This window comes from Crotalus tigris, unplaced genomic scaffold (assembly GCF_016545835.1).
Source record: "Crotalus tigris isolate CLP2741 ecotype Arizona unplaced genomic scaffold, ASM1654583v1 scf7180000024339.11422700, whole genome shotgun sequence".
Taxonomy (NCBI): Eukaryota; Metazoa; Chordata; class Lepidosauria; order Squamata; family Viperidae; genus Crotalus; species Crotalus tigris.
The window spans coordinates 6,040,628-6,063,337 of NW_024100509.1; the positions used below are offsets into that span (position 1 = coordinate 6,040,628).

General features: G+C 36.8%; 1 protein-coding gene across 5 annotated transcripts in view; it reads left to right on the top strand.

Annotated features, from left to right (window-relative positions):
• Nucleotides 1-22,710, top strand: part of KAT14 (lysine acetyltransferase 14) — a 115,260-nt gene that overhangs the window by 84,109 nt on the left and 8,441 nt on the right. For all 5 annotated transcript variants that reach the window (XM_039326136.1, XM_039326135.1, XM_039326137.1 and 2 more), the window contains 3 exons: nucleotides 5,411-5,544; nucleotides 11,036-11,211; nucleotides 21,123-21,313. In XM_039326136.1, coding sequence (XP_039182070.1) covers nucleotides 5,411-5,544; nucleotides 11,036-11,211; nucleotides 21,123-21,313 — 501 coding nt within the window. The remainder of the gene's footprint in view (nucleotides 1-5,410; nucleotides 5,545-11,035; nucleotides 11,212-21,122; nucleotides 21,314-22,710) is intronic.

The window sequence follows — 22,710 nt, forward strand, 5'->3', positions numbered from 1 at the left end:
GCCGCACCCTGACTCGGGATTCATATTCGTCAGAGGTGATTGATATGATCCAAGCTGCCAGGAGACCAGCGATTAATCGTATTTACGACCATACGTGGAGGAACTTCTGTCGCTGGTATGACAAGAATCACATGAGCCTGTCACAGGTAACCATTCCAAAGGTATTCGACTACTTGTTGGAGGGCGTCAACAAGGGGTAGTCACCTAATACTATTCGCAGACAGCTACCGGCTCTCTCCACAGTGTTTTCCTGGGACTCTTCAGAGCCTTTGTCCCAACACTCTATGATCCGTTCCTTCCTCAAGGGAGTCACCAATAGCAGACCTCCTGTGGTTCATAGGTATCCCTCTTGGGACCTACCCCGGATTCTGCAGGCACTAACCTCTTCACCCTTTGTACCACTTAGAACCTGTTCTTTGCGGTACCTGTCACTTAAGGTCTCCTTTCTTATAGCCATTACCTCTGCCAGGCGCATATAGGAACTGGCCGCTTTATCGATCAGGAAGGACCTGTGCACGAGGACAGGGTGGTTCTTGGGTTAGATCCCTCATTTATTCCTAAAATAAACACTGTGTTCCATAGATCACAGGAGGTTATTCTCCCGGACTTCTGTCCTCACCCCTCACATGACTTGGAACAGCGATGGCACTCATTGGATGTACGGAGAGCCTTGTAATGTTATATCAAACGCACGGCGGCCTTCCGTAAGTCTGAAGCCCTGTTCGTATCCTTTCAGCCTTCATGGGCCAAAAGGTGTCAGCCTCCACCATAGGTAGGTGGATCAGGGCTTGCATTACAGGTGCGTACATATCACTTGCCCTGCCCATTCCTAGTCATGTGGCGGCTCAGTCAACCCGCAGTGCTGCCACATTGGCGGTGTGGGCATCCTTTGAGGATATTTGCAGGGCGGTGACATGGTCTTCGCCTTCCCCTTTCATTAGGCATTACCATTTGGACAAATTTGCCTCCGCTGAGGCCGCCTTTGGCAAGCGTATTCTACAACAGGTAGTGACACCATCAGGATCACAGGCCCCAACTGACTCCCGCCCATAGGGACTCCAGGAGCTTTGGTACGTCCCATTGGTGGATTCTTCAGTCATCATGCTGGAGAAGGAGCGTTGGCTTACCTGAACGCCTCTTCTCAGAATGATGATGAAGAATCCACGCCCTCCCCTATAGAGGTCAGTTAGGTCCGTGCCAGGGGCTTGTGTTTTTTTCCTTGTACCTGTCTGGGAGTCATCACGTCAAAATGTTGTCATTGGCTACGCCGTCGATGAAACTGGGAGGTTCCAGTCAAGGAGGGGCGTGACAACTTGACAACTTAGTCTGATTGGGCAGGAGGACTGAAATAACCCATTGGTGGATTCTTCATCATCATGCTGAGAAGAGCCGTTCAGGTAAACCAACGCTCCTTTTCTTGCAGACATGAGACAAAGCATCATTCCACAGATCAGAAGTTGACAAGAACAGAATTCACTTACAACAGAAGACAAAGCAGCCCTCAGAAAGGTAAAAAAGAACCAGACCATCATCATCCTACCTGGAGACAAAGGCCAAACCATAATTATTATGGACAGAGCACAATACTTTCAAAAAGAAAAAGGACAAAGAAATCTACATCCCAGTCAACCCTAACTGAATACAAAAAGTAGATAACTAGCTCAAGAGAACCGTCAGTAACCTCACTAAGAAAGGCCAAATTACTAAAGAGGAACTTTGGCGGATGAGAAGCGGCTGACCCATTCTCCCATGTTTCTATAGACGCCCCAAAATACACAAACTGGCATACCCCTCTATTCAATCACATTACTATCAGGGTGCCCTACATACAACATTGCAAAAGAATTAACAAAAAAACTTGGGCAACTCACAAGAAGAAGCAAACACTCCATTAATTCTCCACTACAGTGTCTTCAAACAATCAGGGATGCTATGAAGATGAAATCATGGTCTCATTTGATGTCACAGCCCTATTCATGTCTACAGATCCAGAATTAGTCAAAGAATCCATGACTGCATTGCTCCACCACACAACTGACTTAATCAAATACATGAAGATTGAAACACTGAGGATTACAGATCTCATAAACCTCTGCCTAACTACATAGTTCCAATTTGATAAATTTACCACAAATTAAAGGACTTATAGCGGAGGTTGTCATGCAACATCTAGTAGCCATAGCACTTACACAAATACAACTAAAAATATGGGTCAGATATATACACACCACCTTCACCATAATCAAAAAGGACCAATTAGAGAATACCCAAAGAACCATTAACATTTTTAAAGGAATCCAGTTTACTAGAGAAGAAGAAAACAACAACTTGCTAACCTTCCTAAACTTGATCAGCAGAGACCACAATGGCAAACTAGAAATGCAAGAAAAACCACCTATACTAACCAGGTTCTCCACTACCAAAGGAACAAGCCAACCTTCTTCCAGAGAAGCTGTGTAGGACTTCATCTAAACAAGCCCAGACACACTGCAACAACCCGGAACCCTAAAAAGAATTACACTTCCATACATGAAGAATATCTCAGAAACCACCAACAGACACCTGTAACCACATGGAATCAGCATAGCACACAAGCCAACTAAAGCCCTTCAAAACATCCTAAGTAGACCAAAAGCCCCAACAATCCCATAAGAAAAAACAGGAGTTATCTACAACGTACAATGTAAGGACTGCAACAAGCACTATGTAGGACAAACAGGCAGAAGACTGGCAGAATGCATCCACAAACATCAATTAGCAGTCAGAAGACATGATGAAAATTCTTTAATTTCACAACATATAGACAGATTTAACCATAGTTTCAACTGGGAAAATGTGACTATCCTAGACCAAGCCAAGTCCAAAAAACGTTAGGGAATTTCTAGAAGCCTGGCACTCTGACAAATCAGCCATCAATAGACACAAACACATTAATAACTTCTATAGATTATGCAAAAGAGGCCCAGCCCAAAAAAGAACAAAAAGGCCCAAGCACCTCTCCACCAGCAGTCAGCACCCAGATCAGCATAAATTAACTCCAAGGTTAACATCAGACCAACAATCAAGTAAACAATACTCCACTCAAGAAACTGCCAAAGAGTAAACACTAAACAGCACAACCAAAAAATCTCTAAGACCACTCCCACCAACACTGACAGGGCATGCCACCAGAATATAAACTGATAGCAAATTGCACTCCTTACTAGCACTGATGAGATTATCTAGTTTGGGTAATGAAATGTCTGCAAGAAAAAAAGCAAGCTCAGAGAATACCTCATGTCAACCCTGAGCTACAAATATTCACCTTTATTAGTTTCATATAAAATATAAAGTACAGTTCAGAGATTATAATCCTTATAAATCCTTACAAATATGTAGCACTTGGGTGGAGAAAAAACATCTTTGCCAACAGTTTTGCTCCTCTCTTCCCAACAAAGTGCTGACATCTATGCTACTCAGCTGAACTCATCAGAATAAAACTTTGCATCCAAGTAAAACTTTGTTTCCCACAAAGTCTTTTCTCCAAGTCTAGTATTTAGTTAGTTATTTTCCTGTGGGTGCAATTCTGTGCTTGTTTAGGGTTTTTTTTAAAAAAACTTTTGAAGAGATTGTTTCTGGTCATTGGTGAGGAGAGAAGTTGTTACACCTCTGCTCCCCATACTTTCAGGAAGCTTAGTGTCCAAGGGCTCATATGAATCCATGATCTCTCCCACCCAAAGCGAGAATCATATCACTAGAGTCTAGACCAATGAGCCACTGATACTATCATGATGATTGTTCAAGCCTTTTAGGGAAGTAGCCATTATTCTTTTTTTAAAAAAACTTATGACTTTTCATGTGTTTTATATTTATCTGTTCTAGTCCTAGTGGATTTCATAATTGCTATTCCTTAATTTTAGAAATAACTGAAACATTGTGAAACACATTCTGTTAATCCCATGGTTTATGCTGATAAAATATTATTAAATGTTTCTGCTATCCTTTTGGTATCCTTGATTTACGACCACAATTGAGCCCCAAAAGTTCCATTGCTCAGCAAGATAGTTGTTAAATGTGTTTTACGTTTCCTGCCACAGCTGTTAAGTGAATCACTGCAGTTGTTAAGTGAATCTGGCTTCCCGATTGACTTTGCTTGTCAGAAGGTTGCAAAAGTGATCACATGTTCCCTGGACACTCCAACTGTCATAAATAATGCCAGCTATCAAGTGTATGCATTTTGATCACATGACCACGGGGATGCTGGTCATGTCATAAGTGTAAAAAGTGGTCATAAGTCACTTTTTTCAGTGCCATTATAACTTTGGTCACTAAATGAATGGTTATAAGTTGAGAACAACCTGTCAATGGCAAAATGATGTGTTGTTCAGTACTAAAGTTTTTCCCAAGCTTGCTTCAGACTATAGCAATGTAAATTATGTTGAGGTTATGGTAATTATTTGCAGAAGCATTTTTGAGGAATGAGAAGGAAATCAAAGTATAGTTCTGTGCCATGGCAGAGCAGAAAAGAAAGATGGTCCTCTACTTTTGGAAAACAAAAACAAAACCAGAAAAAAAAATTCTTCTCAAGGAGAACTTGGGTTAGGGGTGGGCACACTGGCACCCTCTAGATAATTTGAACTGCAGTTTCCATAATTCCTCAAAGTTACAAATCAAAACAGATGGAGGCAACTTGGTTTCCAGCAGCTGTTCACAACCAAGAAAGCTAGATTCTCACAGTATAATCTAATCAAAAAAGAAAAATGGGTGTTACGTCATGGGAATTTTGACAACTGTTTATGTTTATTTTAGGACCCCTTTCTATTTCTAAGTTTCTTAGGATGGTAGGGATTTCATGATTCTCTTTTCAAATGTTGATGTAAATGGGAAGGTGACTGCCAATTTTCCTGATAAAGGAAGAATGTGTAGATGTTCCAAATTTGTAATATTTTGTAGACTACCATCCTATTTCCAGGTATTATAAATTTTCTTCCAGTCACTTGTAGAGATGTTTCTGTTTCCCAGTCAAAGGTAAACATATCCTGAGAATAACTTTTGTGCAATAAATATATAAAAATAAAAACAGTAAATTTATTTGTAATTTGCTGCTGATAGTTTTCTTGTCCCTGTAGTGTCACCAATTAAGAATTGTTTACTCATCTTTTTATCTTCCCCAATATTGGGCATCAAAGTAAGATTGATTTTATATGTATAAGACCACTTATTGAATAGTTGGTTTCTGTAGATGCATGCAACTTCTTGCTATTTTGTATACCTATGTCATCTCTGTATATTAAAATTCTCTTGTTCTGCTTAATATTAGATGTCATCACATATATCTGCCATATCTGATTAATCATTGGTATTAGCCATATCACTGATTTTATTTCCTGACTATTTCTTTAACTTAGTTATTTTTTAATTTTGTTTACAGACTAAGGTTTCTGCTGTGAAAGAGTTCCAACATAGAACGACAACATTTTGGTGCCGACTTGTAGGCTCTGAAGATACGACTGATCATAGCATTATCAGTCCCTATACTTCTCGTGTTTTGAAACCTTATATCAGGTACAGATGCACTATGTGGGAAGACATTTTTCCTTCTGGGCTCCTTTATATTCTTTGATCTTGGTAAATATTGATAGTTAAGGAAATAACACTGGTCAGCTATAGCATTCCTGTTGCTTTTCCTCATTGCTTCTCTCTAAAGAATATAAAAGATAAGGAAGAAGTAAAAGGTGGCTTTCAGGACAGGGGGTAGAGTTTGCTCCTGCATATGGACAAGAAAAGGGAAAGTGGAGTTTCCTTCTTCCTGCCATAGTAAAACACTGACTATGCTAAGATTATGGTGCTAATCAAGCACTCACCTTTTACCCCAAACCCATCAAACAGCAACATAGGCTAAACATTTTAAGATAATTTAATATTATGTGGAAAAATGGAACAGCCACATATACCTTACTTGCTGAAGGAAGAGCTGGTGAGTTTATGGGAGATGAAATACTTGGATTTGACAAACACACCTTGTGACTTCAAAGTCATAGAATCATAGGGCTGGAAAGTTTCTTGGAGATCTTCTAGCCCAAGGCAGGAAACCACCTGCATCCCAGATAAATGGCTGTCCAATCTTTTCTTGAAGACCTGCAGCAATGTTGTTGCTCTCACAACTCCAGGAGCCAAGCTATTCCATTGATTAATTATTCTTACTGTCAAGAAATTTTTCCTTTGTTCCAGTTTGGATCTCTCTTTAACGAGCTTCCACCCATCACTTCTTGACCTGCTTTCAGGTGCTTTGGAGAATAAGTCAACTCCTTTTCCCTGTGAAACCCCTCAAGTACCAGAATATAGCTATCATGTCATCCCTATCATGTCATTCTCTTGTTTGGCTAGGCATATCTAGTTCCCTTAAGAATTCATCATATGTTTTAGTCTCTAGATCCCTTATCGTCTATTTTTCTTCTAGGGTCTCAACGTCTTTTTTGTATAGTGGTGAGCAGAACTGGATGCAATATTCCAAGTGTGGCCCCACTAGTGTAGTATAGAGTGGCACTAGTGGCACTTCTTGTTATCTTGATGTTATCCCTCTGTTGGTGCAGCCTAGGACTGCACTGATTTTTTTTTTTTTTTTTTTTTTGTAATTTCAGCACACTGCTAGCTCATTTTAAGTGATGGTCCACTAGGACACAAAAATTCCTTTCACTGTTACTACTATGTTGAGCTAGGTACTGCCTATTCTATACCTGTGCATTTAGTTTTTCCTGCCTAAGTGCAGGATCTTACTTTTCTCACAATTGAACTGTATTTCATTTTGTTAGATAGGGCCCAATGCTCAAGTCTGTTAAGATCCTTCTGATAATTCATATATTCCAAGTTGTTATTCCCCCTAGTTTGTTGTAGTCTGCAAATTTGATGAGTTCTCCTTTGTTCCATCATCTAGATCATTTATGAAGATGTTGAAGAGCATTGGCCCAAGACAAAATCTTGAAGGAGCTTACTGTATGCTTCCCTCCATGTAGATGTAATTCCATTAAGGTCTACACACTAAGTGCAGTTGATCAGCCAATTGCATATCCATCTAGTAGTGGTACTATCTATCACATATTGTTCTAACACACCAAGAAATAGGCTGTGGTCTACTTTGTCAAATGTACTACTGATGTCCAAGTATACTATATCCATAGCATTTCCTTGATCCACTAATTTAACCAGTTTATCAAAGAAGGGAATAAGATCTATTTTTAACAAACTCATGCTGGCTTCCAGAGATTGCTTTGTTCATTTTTAGGTGCTCACAAATCTGCTTGAGTACCTTTTCTAGGCTTTTCCCAGATATTGTTTTTGCTAACTGATTAGCAAAAAGTTCATCTATTTTCTCTGCTTGGTTAACTGACCTGTAGTGCATACCTTTAGCAATTCATTTTTTCCCTCTCATATTCACTCAAATGCATTTAAGAAAACTTTCATCCATTCTATAGAGGTATAGTGATTTCTTACATACAACACAACACTTCTTTTGGGGGGGCATGTTTCTTTTGAACAATTTATATCCTCCTAGCAGTGTGTTCCAATTGTGGGGCTCATCCCAACAATTTTCAGTAATAGCAACAAGTACCTGCCTTCATGTACTAGGATTTCAAGTTCTCTCTGTTTGTTACCAAACTCTGAGCATTAGTGTATAGAATCTAAGCTCATTATGATTGATCTTGTATTTGCTTCCTACCTTTCCTTTTTATACGTAGGTTCCCTTCCTACTTTTCACTCCCTTTCTCATTGTCTGATTCATTGTCTTGTGGATTATGCTTGGGATTTGGTCTTAAAGATTGGTCTCCTACCTTTAAATCCTAGTTTAAAGCTCTTTAGGTGAGCCTGGCAAGTTGTTTTCCAAACACATTCTTCCTGGTCCTTCTGAGGTGTAGCCCATCTCTTGCTAGAAATACTTCTTCTAGGCAATGTCAAAAAATCCAAAATTCTCTTGGTGGCACCATCCCTTGAGCCAGTAGGTCTCCTTGTTACATCTTTAATCTTTGCATTAAACAACACATCTCTCTAGAGAAATCCTATTAAAATGATCTTATTAAAAATTAGAGGGTCAGCGATACTGGACTTAATTCTCACTAATAGAGATGAAAGAGGGGGTTAAAGTTAGGGAACTTTGGAGGACAGTGACCATGTGACTTTGGAATTCAACATTATGCAGACAACAAACAATAGAACAAAGTTAAACTAATTTCTTAGACTATAAGAGAACTGATTTCAGCAACTTAGAGCTTGGGAAGGTTTTCCTGGATGGAAATCTTTAAGGAGAAAACAAATCAAAAAGCTTGGAAAACTGAAAAAATGAGATTATAAAAGCCCAGTCTAGCTCAATTCCGTAGAGAAAGAAAAACAAGAAATCCCAGAAAATAACAGAATGGTTGCACAAAGAACACTCAAATTGTAAAATAAAAACGACAAGTATAAAAAGTAGAAATATATGTTGCTAAGTGAGAAAATTATTAAGTGAGTTTTGCCCCATTTTACAACCTTTCTTGCCACATTTGTCAAGTGAATCACTGTAGTTGTTAAATTAGTCACGCGATTGTTAAGTGAATTTGGTTTCCCCATTGATTTTGCTCATCAAAAGGTCGCAAAAGGGGATTGCATGATCCAGGGACACTGCAACCGTCATAAATGTGAGTCAGTTATCAAGCATCCCAATGTAAATCACATTATCATGGGGATGCTGCAACAGTCAAAAATGTGAAAAATGTTCATAAGTCACTTTTTTCAATGCTGTTGTAACTTTGAATGGTCACTAACTGAACTGTTGTAAGTTGAGGACTACCTGTATTGGCATATAGCTGGAATCTGCAAAGATGAAGTCAGGAAAGCTAAGGCTCACAATGAACAAAGACTTGCAACAAATGTCAAAAACAATAAATTTTCTTTCAAATGTAAAAAAAAAAGTCAAGGAAAACAAGTTTCTGATAACCCTAGCTGACAACTTTGTCACGCAAAAGATAGAGGAGGGAACTAGAGGGTCAGCTATGTTGGACTTAATTGTTACTAACAGAAATGAAATGATAGAGGGGGTTGAAGTTCCAGGAACTTTGGGGGAGAGTGATTATGTCATACTGGAATTCAGCATAATGTAATCAAAGTCAAACTGCTGTTTTAGACTTTTAGATTATTGAAGTCAGGTCTCTTAGAGAGTTTAGGAAGGATTTCACGGATAGAAATCCTAAAAGGGAAAAAAAACTCAAGCTGCTGGGAAAATCAGAAAAATTATAAAAGTTCAATTTAACACAATACCACAGAGAAATAAAAACAAGAGACCACAGATGAACCCAGCAGGTTTACATAATAAAGAAATCTCTGACAAACTGGGAGAGAAAAAAGGACAAGTATAAAAAATGGAAAGCGAGACATATAACTAAAACAGAATACAAGCAAATAGCTCAAATCTGCAAGGACAAAGTCAGGAAAGCTAAGGCTCAGAATGAACTAAAAGTTGGAATAAATGCCAAAAATAATTTTAAAAGTTTATTTTAACGTGTAAAAGACAAAAAAAAAAAGTCAAGGAAACAATTGTTCCACTAATGGAGAAGATGGCAAGGGGGTGACAGGCAGAAGGGAGAAAGCAGAATTGTTAACTTCATTCTTTGCAGCTACACGAAGGAAAAAATAGTCCAACCTATCAAAACCAGTACCATAAAGGACAGAATAGCAACACAAATCAAAATAGGCAAGAAAATGCTAAGAGAACACCTGTCTACCCTAGATGAGTTCAAATCACCAGGATCAGATGGATTAAATCCCAGAAATCTGAAGGTGCTGGTAGATGTGATTTCAGAACCATTGAACTATATTTTTCAAAGATCCTGGAGCACCAGGGAAATATCAGAGGACTGAAAAAGAGCTGATATGGGTCCCATTTTCAAAAAAGGAAAAAAAACCCAGATCCTGGAAACTACAGACTGATCAGCATGACATCAATACCTGGGAAGTTCCTAGAAAAAATAAGCAACAGAACTGTAAACGCCTAAAAGTCAAAGAAGCCAAAATAGGGTTTGTCAAAAACAGATCATGCCAGATAAACTGTATTGCATTCTTTAACAAAATGACTAAGTTAGTAGATCAGTGAACTGCTGAGGACATAGTATTACTTGGACTCCAGAAAGGCATTTATCTGGTCTACAAATTGATGACTGTTCCTGTGAATAGCGAGTCACCTATCATCGACACACATTAATTTTTTGCTCTCTCATGGGGTTAGTGTTGAAATAATATTAATGTGGATAATGTTGAAATAAAGTGAGCACTAGAACTCCCAGAAAACTGTTGTCCTTGAAATTCTGATTTTTGAGAATTCAGGATAGTGGTTCAGATCAAAATATTCAAATTTTTCATAGCAAAAAAAAAATTTCTCAGCACTTCTCAATGGAGATAGTCGGAAAGTATTATTGTGAGCCTGCTTAGGGTAACGTATTGGTATTTACTTTTGGATTTTTCCTATTCATACATTTCTTAGTTGAAATGAGTTGGCGATGGGCATAAGTTTCATTGTGTGTTTGTGCGTTTGTGTATATGCATGTATGTATACATATTAAATAATCAAATATTAGCAATATTAGCAATATTTCATTAATTTAATTTTAGAGTTTATTCCTACCAATATATCTACAGAAGAGGAAGTTAAAGAGGAACATGATAGCTCTCTTCCAGTAGCTATCACAGAAAAAACTGTGTGGATTTATTTTTTATAACTCCTGGAGTTAGTATGGAAACCAGTGGTGGACACTTTACAGAGGGAAGTTCAAAGTTGAAATAACGCAGAAACTCCTTACTGTGAAAACTGTTAAGCAGTGAAACAGCCTGAATCATGAGGGTTCCATTGCTGAAAATTTTCAAACAAGGTTTGGACAACCATTTGTCTAGAGTAGGATAAATATTCCTGTCCTGAGAAGGGGATTGGTCCAAAAGACCTCCAATATCCCTTTTGAAACATATTTCTGTGAAATCAGGTTTGATCTACTTTGAACGTTGTATTTAACTCAATTGTTTCAATTGTTTCCTCTAGACGTGATTATGAGAATAGGCCCCCAAAACTTCAGCTGCTGATGGAAATACGAGCTCATTATCATAAGAACGATCCAAGCTGGACTGCTGAACCAGAAGCCCCGATTGATTATTGCTATGTGCGCCCCAATCACATCCCGACCATTAATTCATTGTGCCACGAGTTCTTCTGGCCAGGTAGGATTTTACTAGATCAGGGCTGGCCAATCTTTCCTGATCTAAATGTTTGCACCTGATTGACTGAATCACCTGGTGGGCTGAGGTCTTCCACTACTGAGCTAGCAATTTAAAAGGTTTTGGCAGATGTAGGGGATGGATTAAGAATGGAAATTGGAATTTTTGCCTCATAACAATCTTGTGCTTCCATTTCTTTCTTATTTCTCTTTTTTTAAAAAAAATCTGAAAATATCATTGTTAAATTCTAGGCTATATGCCACTGAATATTGGTAGTTTGATTTTGTCCTATTAGGGGAGAGATTTAAAAGACAAGAACAGATATATTTTGTATTCTTACGGCTTATTGCATCTATTTTCACACTGTAGAAATCATACTTCCAAAATGTTGGGGAAAGAGTTGCCATTGAATTTCATGGGAACAACTTTGTGTGCTTTAACAGATGCTAATTTATCACACTAAGTCCAAAAATGTCACAGTGAAATCCAGTCAAGTTCAGTTCTTTATTTGCCTAATACAGAGTTCCTCAACCTTTCTGGCTTTGCGGACTGGTGGCGGTGGTGATTTCCACACAAGCAGTTGGCAAGTGCACATGCACTCACAGCACCATTAGTGCAAGCAGTGGGCATCACTTCTGCTGCCCCATTGCAAACAGTTCACGGCCTGGGGGTTGGGGATCCCTGGCCTAATAGACAGAATCTCATCAGACTAAAGCTATAATCTTCTTACCTAATAGATTGACCCTGAGAGATACTAGGGTATAGCTACCCTGAACCTTTTTCTCTCTCCCTCCCCCATCCAGTTTAGGACTGTACAGTATCTTATTTGGGGCCTGGAATGCATTGCTTTCTCTTTGGGAAGTTACAGTGCTATTGCTGGAGATTCCCTGTCCCACTTCTTCAGCTGCACATTCCAACACAGAATTGAAAAATGTATCAAAATTATTGGCACTCCTATAATTGGATAAAAAGTAGCCATGCTACCTTCCGTGTTACTAAATGATTAATCTCTTATCTAACCATCTCCACATAAAAGGGGTTGTCTTTTTTCACCCCCTCTCCCAGAATAAAAGCGGCGGATTAAGTTTTCTTGGGGGACAATAGAGAGACTATAAAATTAATTTGGACACAATAGAAAGAAAAAAGTTTGGGAAGTTATAATTTTTGGGAGAGTATAGGATGGCGAACCTTTTAGAGACCGAGTGCCCAAACTACAACCCGAAACCCACTTATGCATCGTCAGGTGCCGGGTGGGCATTGCCCATTGGCTGGGTGTGGCCTATTGGGTGGGCATGGCTGCGGTGGTAACAGCAGACTGGGTGGGACTAAAAAGTTTAATCAATCAATTCCAACTTTGCAAAATCTTTTTTTTTCCCCGCAAGAAATTGAAATTGATTGATTGAACCTTTTTTTTTTGTACACAGCGGCGGAGGCCTAAAGCGAAAAGGTTTTATAAAACCCAGCTGAAGGCCTAGGACTGAGGTGACAGCGCACGTGCCCACAGAGAGGGCTCTAAGTGCCGCCTCTGGCACCCGAGCCATAGGTTCGCCACCACTGGTATAGGAGCAAAACTTAAAGGAAAAAAAAACTTTTTGGGTTTGAAAATTACAAAATGGATACTTAATGAGATCTAGTGGCGAAAAAAAGAACTACACCCAGCTCTATTTATATTTTGTCTGGAGTGAGGGAACTTGGCCTGAAGCCCAGATATAGATAACAAACTAAATCCTTTGATGTTTCTGAACTTCATAACCTTGTAGATTGCAACTAGGAAAAGAGAAAAACCTTTTGGGCTGTCTTTTCTGCAGGATGGATTACAACTAAAACTACAAACTATTTTGAAGCCATCTTCCTTCCTCGGATTACAAATATTGTTTGAGCTGTAATTTATCTACAGCAAGACATTTTGGATTATAATTTTGGTAGATTGCCAAATTTGGATTTTGGGACAATTGGTCAGAGCTGGAGTCAGAAGATAGAAGTGGATTATAAACTTTTCCCCCTTCTCATTTTTTCTTTTTTTTCCTCCCCCCTTCCCCCCCTCTTTTTCTGAGGAGCCTATTGGATTATAAAGTTTTAGTCTTAGAACTACTTAAGGACAGTGGAAGCTTAACTGTTGTTGATTTTCTTTGGAGAAGGTCCTATGGACTATTAATTTTGAATAGTAGGACCTTGTGGATTACAAATTTTGACTGAGCAATAATCTTGGATTTTAGACAATTGCTCTGGAAGTGAACCTCACAAACAGAATTGGATTACAATTTTTTTCTTCTTTGTTCTCCCTTCCTTTTTAGGGAATTTATTGGATTATAGAGATTATAGACAAGAACTATAAGAGTTATTAAAAGACAAATTTAAATGATATATTGTGGTATTGAATACAAGATTAATGGTTTGGTATAAGGCAGACATCTGGAAAAAGTATTAGAGTTGATAAAAATTTTGGGGGTGGAATTAAAAATGAGTGTTCCGAATTTAGCTAAAACTGGCAAGAAAACACCATTAGCCCCGTCCTCCACCTCTGCAAGCCTTCTATATCAGAGATCAATCAAATCAATGCTTCAACAAGAAAAATCCAACAACTTTCAGAAGGAGATACAAGCAATCCAAGAGGCTATCTCCTCCCACAAAGAAGATACAAGGAAAAACCATGAGGAGCAAAAGATAAGAAATTCATAACATAAACTCTCAACTAGAAAGCTTCCAACAGATGGTTACAAAGAAAATTCAGAAAATAGAAGACAAGTCAGTGGAGATTGATCAGAAGATGGAAGAAATAAAAGATGAAAATCAGAGGTTAATGCAGGCAAATAAAAAATTGGAAGATTCAATGGCAGTTTTGGAAATGGAAAAGGCATCTTATTTTTTAAGATTTCATAATGTAATGGAGGACAAAGATGAGGATCTTGCAGATTTGATGACAGAGCTATTGGCTGATGCACGGAAATCGTAAAACAGGAAATGGAAGTAGAGATAGACCTGATATTTCGAGTCAATTCAAGCTATGCAAGGAGAAATAAAGTCCCTAGAGAAATTCATGTTAGATTCATCAAAAGATCTACAAGAGATGAGATATTGAGAAGAGCGAGAAATGATCCCTTGCGTTATAAAGAAAAGGGAATTGTAGTGCTGAAGCAGATCCCAGGAGGATAAGAGTTTCAAGAAGAGAATACCAATTCCTGACCAGAAAATTAATTGAAAAAGGAGTGAATTTCAGATGGCTGATTCTGGAAGGGATTTTAATTAATTGGGACATGAAAAGATACAGATTGGACACTGCACTCAAGGCAATGGAATTTTATGAGAGATACAAAACTTTTTTGGAAGGGGAAAGTCCGGAATTTCATGCAGAGAGAGAAGCAAAAAAACAGGAAGAGATAGCAATAGAAGGAGCAGCCAAACCAAGGGAAGAAGAAGAAACAGAAAACACAAACATAGAAGAAGGGACAAAAGCAAGAGAACAAAGACAGATAAGAACAACTAGGAGAATAAAACCTAAATATAACAGAAGAAGATGGAGAAGGAAAATGGAATTCTTTCAATGAATATAAATGGATTGAATTCCCCTGCAAAAAGAAAAACTTTTTTTATAGGACTATGAAAATTAAAAATGGATATAGCTTGTCTCCAAGAAACACATATTAAAAGACAACACTACAAACTGTTCGAACAATTGAAAATCGGGAAACTTCACTTCACACTAGCACAACAAAAGAAAAGAGGAATAGCTTTATATATAAAAGAGACAATGAACTCTAAACAAATCCATGCAGATGAAGAGGGAAGAATATTAATGTTGGAAATAATGATAAATCAAAAACAGATACTGATAGTAGCTATATATGCACCTAATAACAAACAAGAATTTTATCAAAAATTATACAAAAAATCGTGGAATTGGAATATCAAAACATTTGTTTAATGGGAGACTTTAATGCAATAGTAGATGGAAAGCTGGACTACAGAAGTAGCAAAACGGGGAAAAAGAAAGGAATACACTAAGATTTTCTTTAAAATGGCAGAAGAAATCTGTATACAGGATATATGGAGAGAAAAGAACCCCCAAAAACCACAATATACATTTTACAATATACAATATACAGGCACAAATCATGGTCTATGATATGATATGCATATCCCCTGAATTAAGCACGATTATACAAGAGATTGAGATAGAAGCCAATATATGGGCAGACCATAATCCAATAAAGATGACTTGGAGAGGAACTAAGAAAAAACTAAGATGGTCTCTGAATCAATCTTTACTGAAAGAGAAAGTATTTATACAAATAGCAACAAAGGAAATGGAATTTTTCTTTAAAATAAACAAAAAAGAAGAGACATCGCATCAAAATGTGTGGGATACAGCTAAAGCATGCATTAGAGGTTGGCTATAACTTACATGGTGAAAAAGAATAAAGAAAAAATGCAACAACAAACGAAATTAAAGGAGGAATTTATAAAATTGGAATTGGAACTACAAAGAGATCCACATAAGAAAACTCTTAAAAAGTAAATGGAAATAATAAAACCACCAACTAAACCTAGCAGAGGCTGAAAAAAATGGCCCAACAAATTAAAAGGGCAAAACAAAACATTTTTGAAAATGCTAATAAAACAGGTAGGTGGTTAGCATACAAATTGAAAAAAGAAAGAGAAAAAATTGATTAAAAATGCAAGATTCAAAAGGCGATTTACAATTCCAAAACAACATAATCAAAAAAATAATCAGACTTTTATGAGACACTTTACGACATAGAAGAAATTTTGCAAGAAAAAATAAAGCAATACATTAAAAAAGCTAACTTACCAAAATTCTCAGAGAATATCCAAAATATGCTAAATGAAAAAATATCAATGATGGAGGAAATGGAGGCCATACAAAGGAAAAAAATGATAAGACTCCAGGTCTAGATGGGCTACCTGCAGAATTTTATAAATGCCTACAAGATACATTAAGCCCATTAGTGAAAGAACTATGTAACAAAGTACTTTTAGAGGCTAAAATACGAAATACTTGGATAGAAGCCAATGTTACTTTAATACCCGAAGAAGACTCAGACTTGACACAGATAAAAAATTATAGACCAACATCTCTATTAAATCTGGATATAAAATTTTTGCTTCAATAATAGCAGAAAGATTAAAGAGATTTTTGATTGAATGTATACCCAGAGACCAAAACAGATTTTTACCTAAGAGACAAATAAAAAACAATTTAAGAATGATTTTAGACACCTAGGAATACTATGAAATGCACCCAGGGAAGCAGATGGCACTAATATTCCTAGATGCACAGAAGGCTTTTGATAACGTAAACTGGCAATTCACGATTCAACAACTAAATGAAATGGATTTTGGAGAAAACTTTATAAATACAATTAAAACAATCTATCATAGACAAATAGTTAAATAATTGTAAATGGAGATTTTACAGAAAATTTTAACATTAAAAATGCACAAGATAAGGATGTCCACTATTCCCATTATTATTTATATTAACACTGGAAGAAATAGAAATATTAGGCAAGACTCAGAAATTAAAGGAATGAAGATAAAAGATGAAAATATAAACTACAAGCATTCACAGATGACTTGGTTTTCATATTAGAAGAGCCCCTTGTGACAAACCCCAAGCTTCTGAAAAAGACAGAAGAATTTGGAGAAGTGGCAGATCTGAAAATAAATAGAGAAAAGACCAAAGTGATAACCAAAAACCTTACAGAAAAACAAAAAAATCAATTGTCAGAAAAAACAGATCGTCAAATAGTTAAGAAAGTTAAATACTTGGGGATATATTTAGCAGCAAGCTGTGCAACAATAAAAGAAGACAACTACGTAAAACTATTAAAACAAATAAAACTAGACCTGGATAAATGGAAAAACCTACAACTCTCAATGTTAGGGAGAAAAGCAACAGTGAAGATGAATATCTTACCAAAATTACTCTTCTTATTTCAAACAATACCTATAAAATTGTGATTTTTTTTTTTTGATGAACTAAATACACATGCTAGAAGAAGCGAAAGAAAATGGAGGATTTTGGCTGCCAGATTGGGCCCTATACCAGTGATGGCAAACCTTTTAGAAACTGAGTGCCCACACTGCAACCCAAAACCCAGTTATGCATCGTCGAGTGCTGGGTGAGTGTAGCCCATTGGCTGGTGGTGGTAACAGCAGACTGGGTGGGACTAAAAAGTTCAATCAGTTCCAACTTTGCAAGATCTTTTTTTTCCCCGCGAGAAGTTGAAATTGACTGATTGAACCTTTTTTTTTTTTGCATACAGCGGCGGCATCTATAAATTTATAAATGTAATCAGAACAATTTATAATAAGCAATCAGCCAAAGTAATGATAAATGGAGATATGACTGAGAAAATCAATATTATGAAAGGAACAAGACAGGGCTGTCCCCTATCTCCACTGTTGTTTGTTCTGACATTAGAGGTATTAAATAGATGTATAAAACAGAATAATGACATAAAAGGGATGAAAATTAAGAGGGAAGAATATAAGCTACAAGCATTCGCAGACGATTTAGTATTTATTTTGGAGGAACCATTAGAGACAGGACCTGTATTAATAGAACAAATAGAAAAATATGGTGAGGTAGCTGGGTTGAAAATTAATAAAGATAAAGCCAAAATGTTAGTGAAAAATATTACTGAAAAACAAAAAAAAGAACTGGTGGGAAAATTAGATATACAGATTGTAAAGAAGGTAAAATATTTAGGTATCCACCTGACAGCAAGATGCACAACAATTAAAGAGGATAATTATATAAATTGAAAAGACAAATTGAAGTAGATTTGGATAAATGGAAAATGTACAATTATCATTAATGGGAAGGATTGCGATAATCAAAATGAATATATTACCATGATTATTGTTTTTGTTTTCAACAATACCAATAATATTAGATAAGAAATATTTTGAGGGGCTTAATAAAATAATCTTGAAATATATTTGGCAGGGAAAAAAGGCAAAGATTAATCTAAAAATGTTACAAGACACAAGATTGAGAGGTGGGTTTGCACTACCTAATTGGGAATTGTACTATCAGGCTGCAGCATTATCATGGATGAGAGAATGGATCTTACTGAGGAATACAAGATTATTGACATTAGAGGGACATGATTTACAGTTGGGATGGCATGCTTTTATATGGTATGGAAAAAACAGAATACATAGCTATTTCCAGAGACACCATATAAGGAATTCTTTATTTGTGATCTGGGAGAAAGTAAAGAGAAAGCATTATTTGAAAATTCCAAATTGGCTCTCAACTATGGAGGCGCTAATACACCCCAATATGTTTAACATGGGAAACATTATAAGATATAAAGACTTACTAACAGATATGGGGGAGTTGAAAACCAAACAACAATTAGAGGAACAAGGAATAAAGATGGATTGGTTCATGAGAATGCAAATACAATCTAGATATGAAAAAGATGTTAAAATAGATGGTGTTAATTTGGGAACAACAGAGTTAGATGAAATACTCACAGGAACGGAAGAAAAATGGATTAAAAAATGCACAGTTATCTACTACATATGGAGTTAGAGAAGGAACAAGTGAAAGAGACAATGATAAAATGGACAAGGAATTTTGGATAAACAATTGAATTAGATAGATGGCAGCAACTATGGGAAAGAAACTATAAATTGACAATGGCGACTGCATATAAAGAAAATATATATAAAATGTTTTACAGATGGCACATGTCTCCAGAAAGATTAGCTAAGATGTTTAAGGGCAGGACTATGAAATGTTGGAAATGTCATCAGATACCAGGTTCCTTCTACCATATGTAGTGGACATGTGTAGAAGCTAAAACTTATTGGAATATAATTAGAACATGATAGAAAAGATGATACAACAACGTATATAACTAAGACCAGAAATATTCCTGTTGGGTATTCTACCAGAGAAATACAATAAAGAGAAAACATATTTAATTATTCATATAATCACGGTAGCCAGGATTGTATTTGCACAAAAGTGGAAAGCACTGAAAGCCCCCCCAGAGGGAGAGTGATTGGGAAAATACTGGAATGTACAGAAATGAATAGACTAAAAATGACAATTAAAGATAAGACAGAGTCAGACTACTATGAAATCTGGGGAACTTTTTATGATTGGCTGGAAAGAGAATATGGTTAAAAGATAGTTAACATCAATTTAGATGGAAGAAGAAGGAGCAGATAAGGAGGGAGACCCAGGCAACACAGTATTGAATAACTGGAGGTTGTATAAATATTTATAGAATTATATACCGAGAAGGTTAGATCAACAGAAGTATTAATGTAAGAGAAAATTAATCTTATTATATATAATACAGATAGGGAAATTTGGAGAGAGGAATTGCTCGGACATTACCCCCGAATTGCATCTGAAGAGGGAAGAGAGGGAAGAAAGGAAAGGAGAGAGAAAAGAGTAAAGGAGGGGAGAAGGAAGTACGAAGGTTGGAGGAGAAGTGGGGAGAAAGGGTAGGAGAGTGGTGAAGGAAAGAGAAGAGGAGAGGAAGAAGAGGGAAGTGGGGAAGAGAAGAAAGGGAGAAAGAAGGAATGTGGATAAAGTGAAAGGGGAAATGGGCGAGCAACATCAAAAGTCATGTGTATGTATTTATTTCATTTTATCAAAAGTATCTTATATATGAATGTAAAAAGAATGTATGTTAACATCTGATAAATATCATGGTATATGTATGGGGGAGTTTGGAAAAATAAAAAATTATTAAAAAAAAGATTAGCATACTTAATAGATTATATTGACCATAGTCTATATCAGTGGTTCTCAACCTTTTTAATGCTGCGACCCCCAACCGGTCGTAAGTCGAGGACTACTCAACTGATGCAGCACCATTTGCAGAATGGGACTTTTGGCAGGCTCAGCAGGGCAGAGACAGCCTGGACAATTCCTATTGGCTTTTGAAAGCCAATAGAATTAGACTCTATTCAAGAGAGTCTATTCTATTGGCTTTCAAAAGCCAATAGAATAAAAGGGAGTAACACAGCTAAGGAAAATGGGGAAAAAATGGCGGACTGTGTTGTTTGGCGACCCCCGTGAAATGGTCGTTTGACCCCAAATGGGGTCCCGACCCATAGGTTGAGAACCACTGGTCTATATGATTAGATGTAGGCAGTCCTTATTTAGCAACCATAGTTGGGACTGAAAAACTACATGACCACAACTGTGTTTACAATTTTATTTCAGCTTTCCTTTCTCCCTATTTCCCTACCCTTTGGAATGCTCATTGTGGCCCTCAGATAATTAGCAAGAAGAGAATTAATGTTTGTATTTGCATTTTTTTTTTAGAGGAAGCAAAAGAGAATAACAAGAGAGTAAGCAGCACACAATAGAGGATATGCATTGAAAGGAATATGCTAGTACCAGCTGTTTGCCTAATATGCTCATGGCTCCCAGCCTCTTCCTCTCCATTTTGTTCTATGAGTGGAGGAAGAAAAACAGGGTCAGACACAGGAAAGATTGTCTAAAGCGATGTTTGTTTAGGCAATCTCTCCACTCTGCAAGAATGAGGGGGGGGGGAAACAGTTCAGGCATAGGATAATGTGTAGTAACTGACTATAATAATGGATATGTGACTGAGAGAGATGCTGCAAAGGTTGTAAGTGCACACCTTAGTTGTGAAGTTATTTTTTCAGCACCATCACAACTTCAAATACTCATAGCACTTGGCCTTCAATAAATAAGTTCTACCTGTACTATGCTTCTAATGAAATGGACTGTCATACATAAGTTTATGTTAGATTTTGATATTTAAAATATTTTTGCTGCAATATAGTTACCACTTGGAAAATATATTTTTGTATATTGTATTATTTTTATATGTAATTATTTCAATCATTAATATGTCATTGCTTGTGGTTTTCTTTTTTATTATTTATAGGGATTGATCTGTCAGAATGCCTGCAGTATCCAGATTTCAGTGTTGTCGTTCTTTACAAAAAAGTTATAGTTGCTTTTGGTTTTATGGTGCCAGATGTCAAATATAATGAAGCGTATATCTCTTTCCTTTTTGTTCATCCTGAGTGGAGACGATCAGGGATTGCAACTTTTATGATATATCATCTTATTCAGGTACTTTGAAATGATTCTATTATTCTGAGAAACATGACTTGATTAATTTAATTGCAAATTCAAGTATTTATTTATTCAAGTAAATAAATCTGCACTTGTGTGACTTATTCATTGTTTAGCTTTTTCAAAATTATGAAGGTTATTTACCTATTTTTTTAATTTGGCTTTTGGGCCTTGAAAAATACTGTTAGAGGAGAATATTGTATTTGTAGCTCAGGGTTGAAATGAGAGGTCTTTGATGCTCTTAGCTTGGTTTTTTTTCTTGCAGATGTTTCATTACCCAAACTAAGTAACATCATCATCAATGCTAGTAGGGAGTGGGAATTCTAATGGATTGTCTGGTCAGTGTTGGTGGGAGTGGTCTTGGTGCTTCTTTGGTTGGGCTCTTTACTGTTAGCTTGTTTGGCAGTTCCTTGCTTCTTGATTGTTAGTCAAATGTTACTCTTGATGTTTATCTCTGCTCATCTGGATGTTGCTTACTGATAAGGAGGTATTTTGGTCTTTTTTCTTCTTTGGCTTGTTGATTGTCTCTTTTGAGTAGTATGTAGATTTTGTTTATGTACCTATTGATAGCTAATTTGTCAGAGTGCCAGGCTTCCAGGAATTTTCTAGCATTTTTGGATTTGGCTTGATCTAGGATGATCAGTTTCCCAGTTGAAACTATAGTTAAGTCTGTCCATGTATTATAAAATTAAGGAGTTTTCATCATGTCTTCTGACTGCTAGTTGGTGTTCATGGATAATTGTACTAGTCTTCTGCCTGTTTGTCTTACATAGTGACTGTTGCAGGCCTTATACTGTATGGTGTACATGAGTCCTGTTTTTTCTTCTGGGGCTACTGGGTCTTTTGGTTTATTTAGGATGTTTTAGAAGGCTTTAGTATTGTGCTATGGGCTGTGCTTATGCCATGTGGTTGTAATAGTCTGTTGGTGGTTTCTGAGATGTTTTTGATATATGACAGTATTATCCTTTTCACAGCATATGTTCACAGCTATGTTGGATTGAGTGGTCAGGCAGTTTTTGATGAAGTTGTGTGGCTAATCATTTTGTTGGAAGGTTGTATAGATGGCTTATTTCCTTCTTTCTGATGTTTAGGATTTTGTTGTAGTGTGTTTGTGCTCTTCTAAATAGTATTCTTACACAGCTTCACTTGTGGGAGGTTGGGTTATTGCTTTGGTTGTGGAGCCCTTGGTTGGTGTGAGTGATTTTTTAAAAAAATCTTTTTAAAAAAATCCTCAGCAAAGATAAATCCAAAGTTCTCTTTAACATGTAAGACTCCAAATAGCTAGAACTCAGCTTCTTCATAATATTTAATTTCTAGTTCCCTGATCTAGTCGTACTGGAATTTAATATAACACAAACACTAGCAATAGAAAACAATCCAACCAGTGTCTTAAA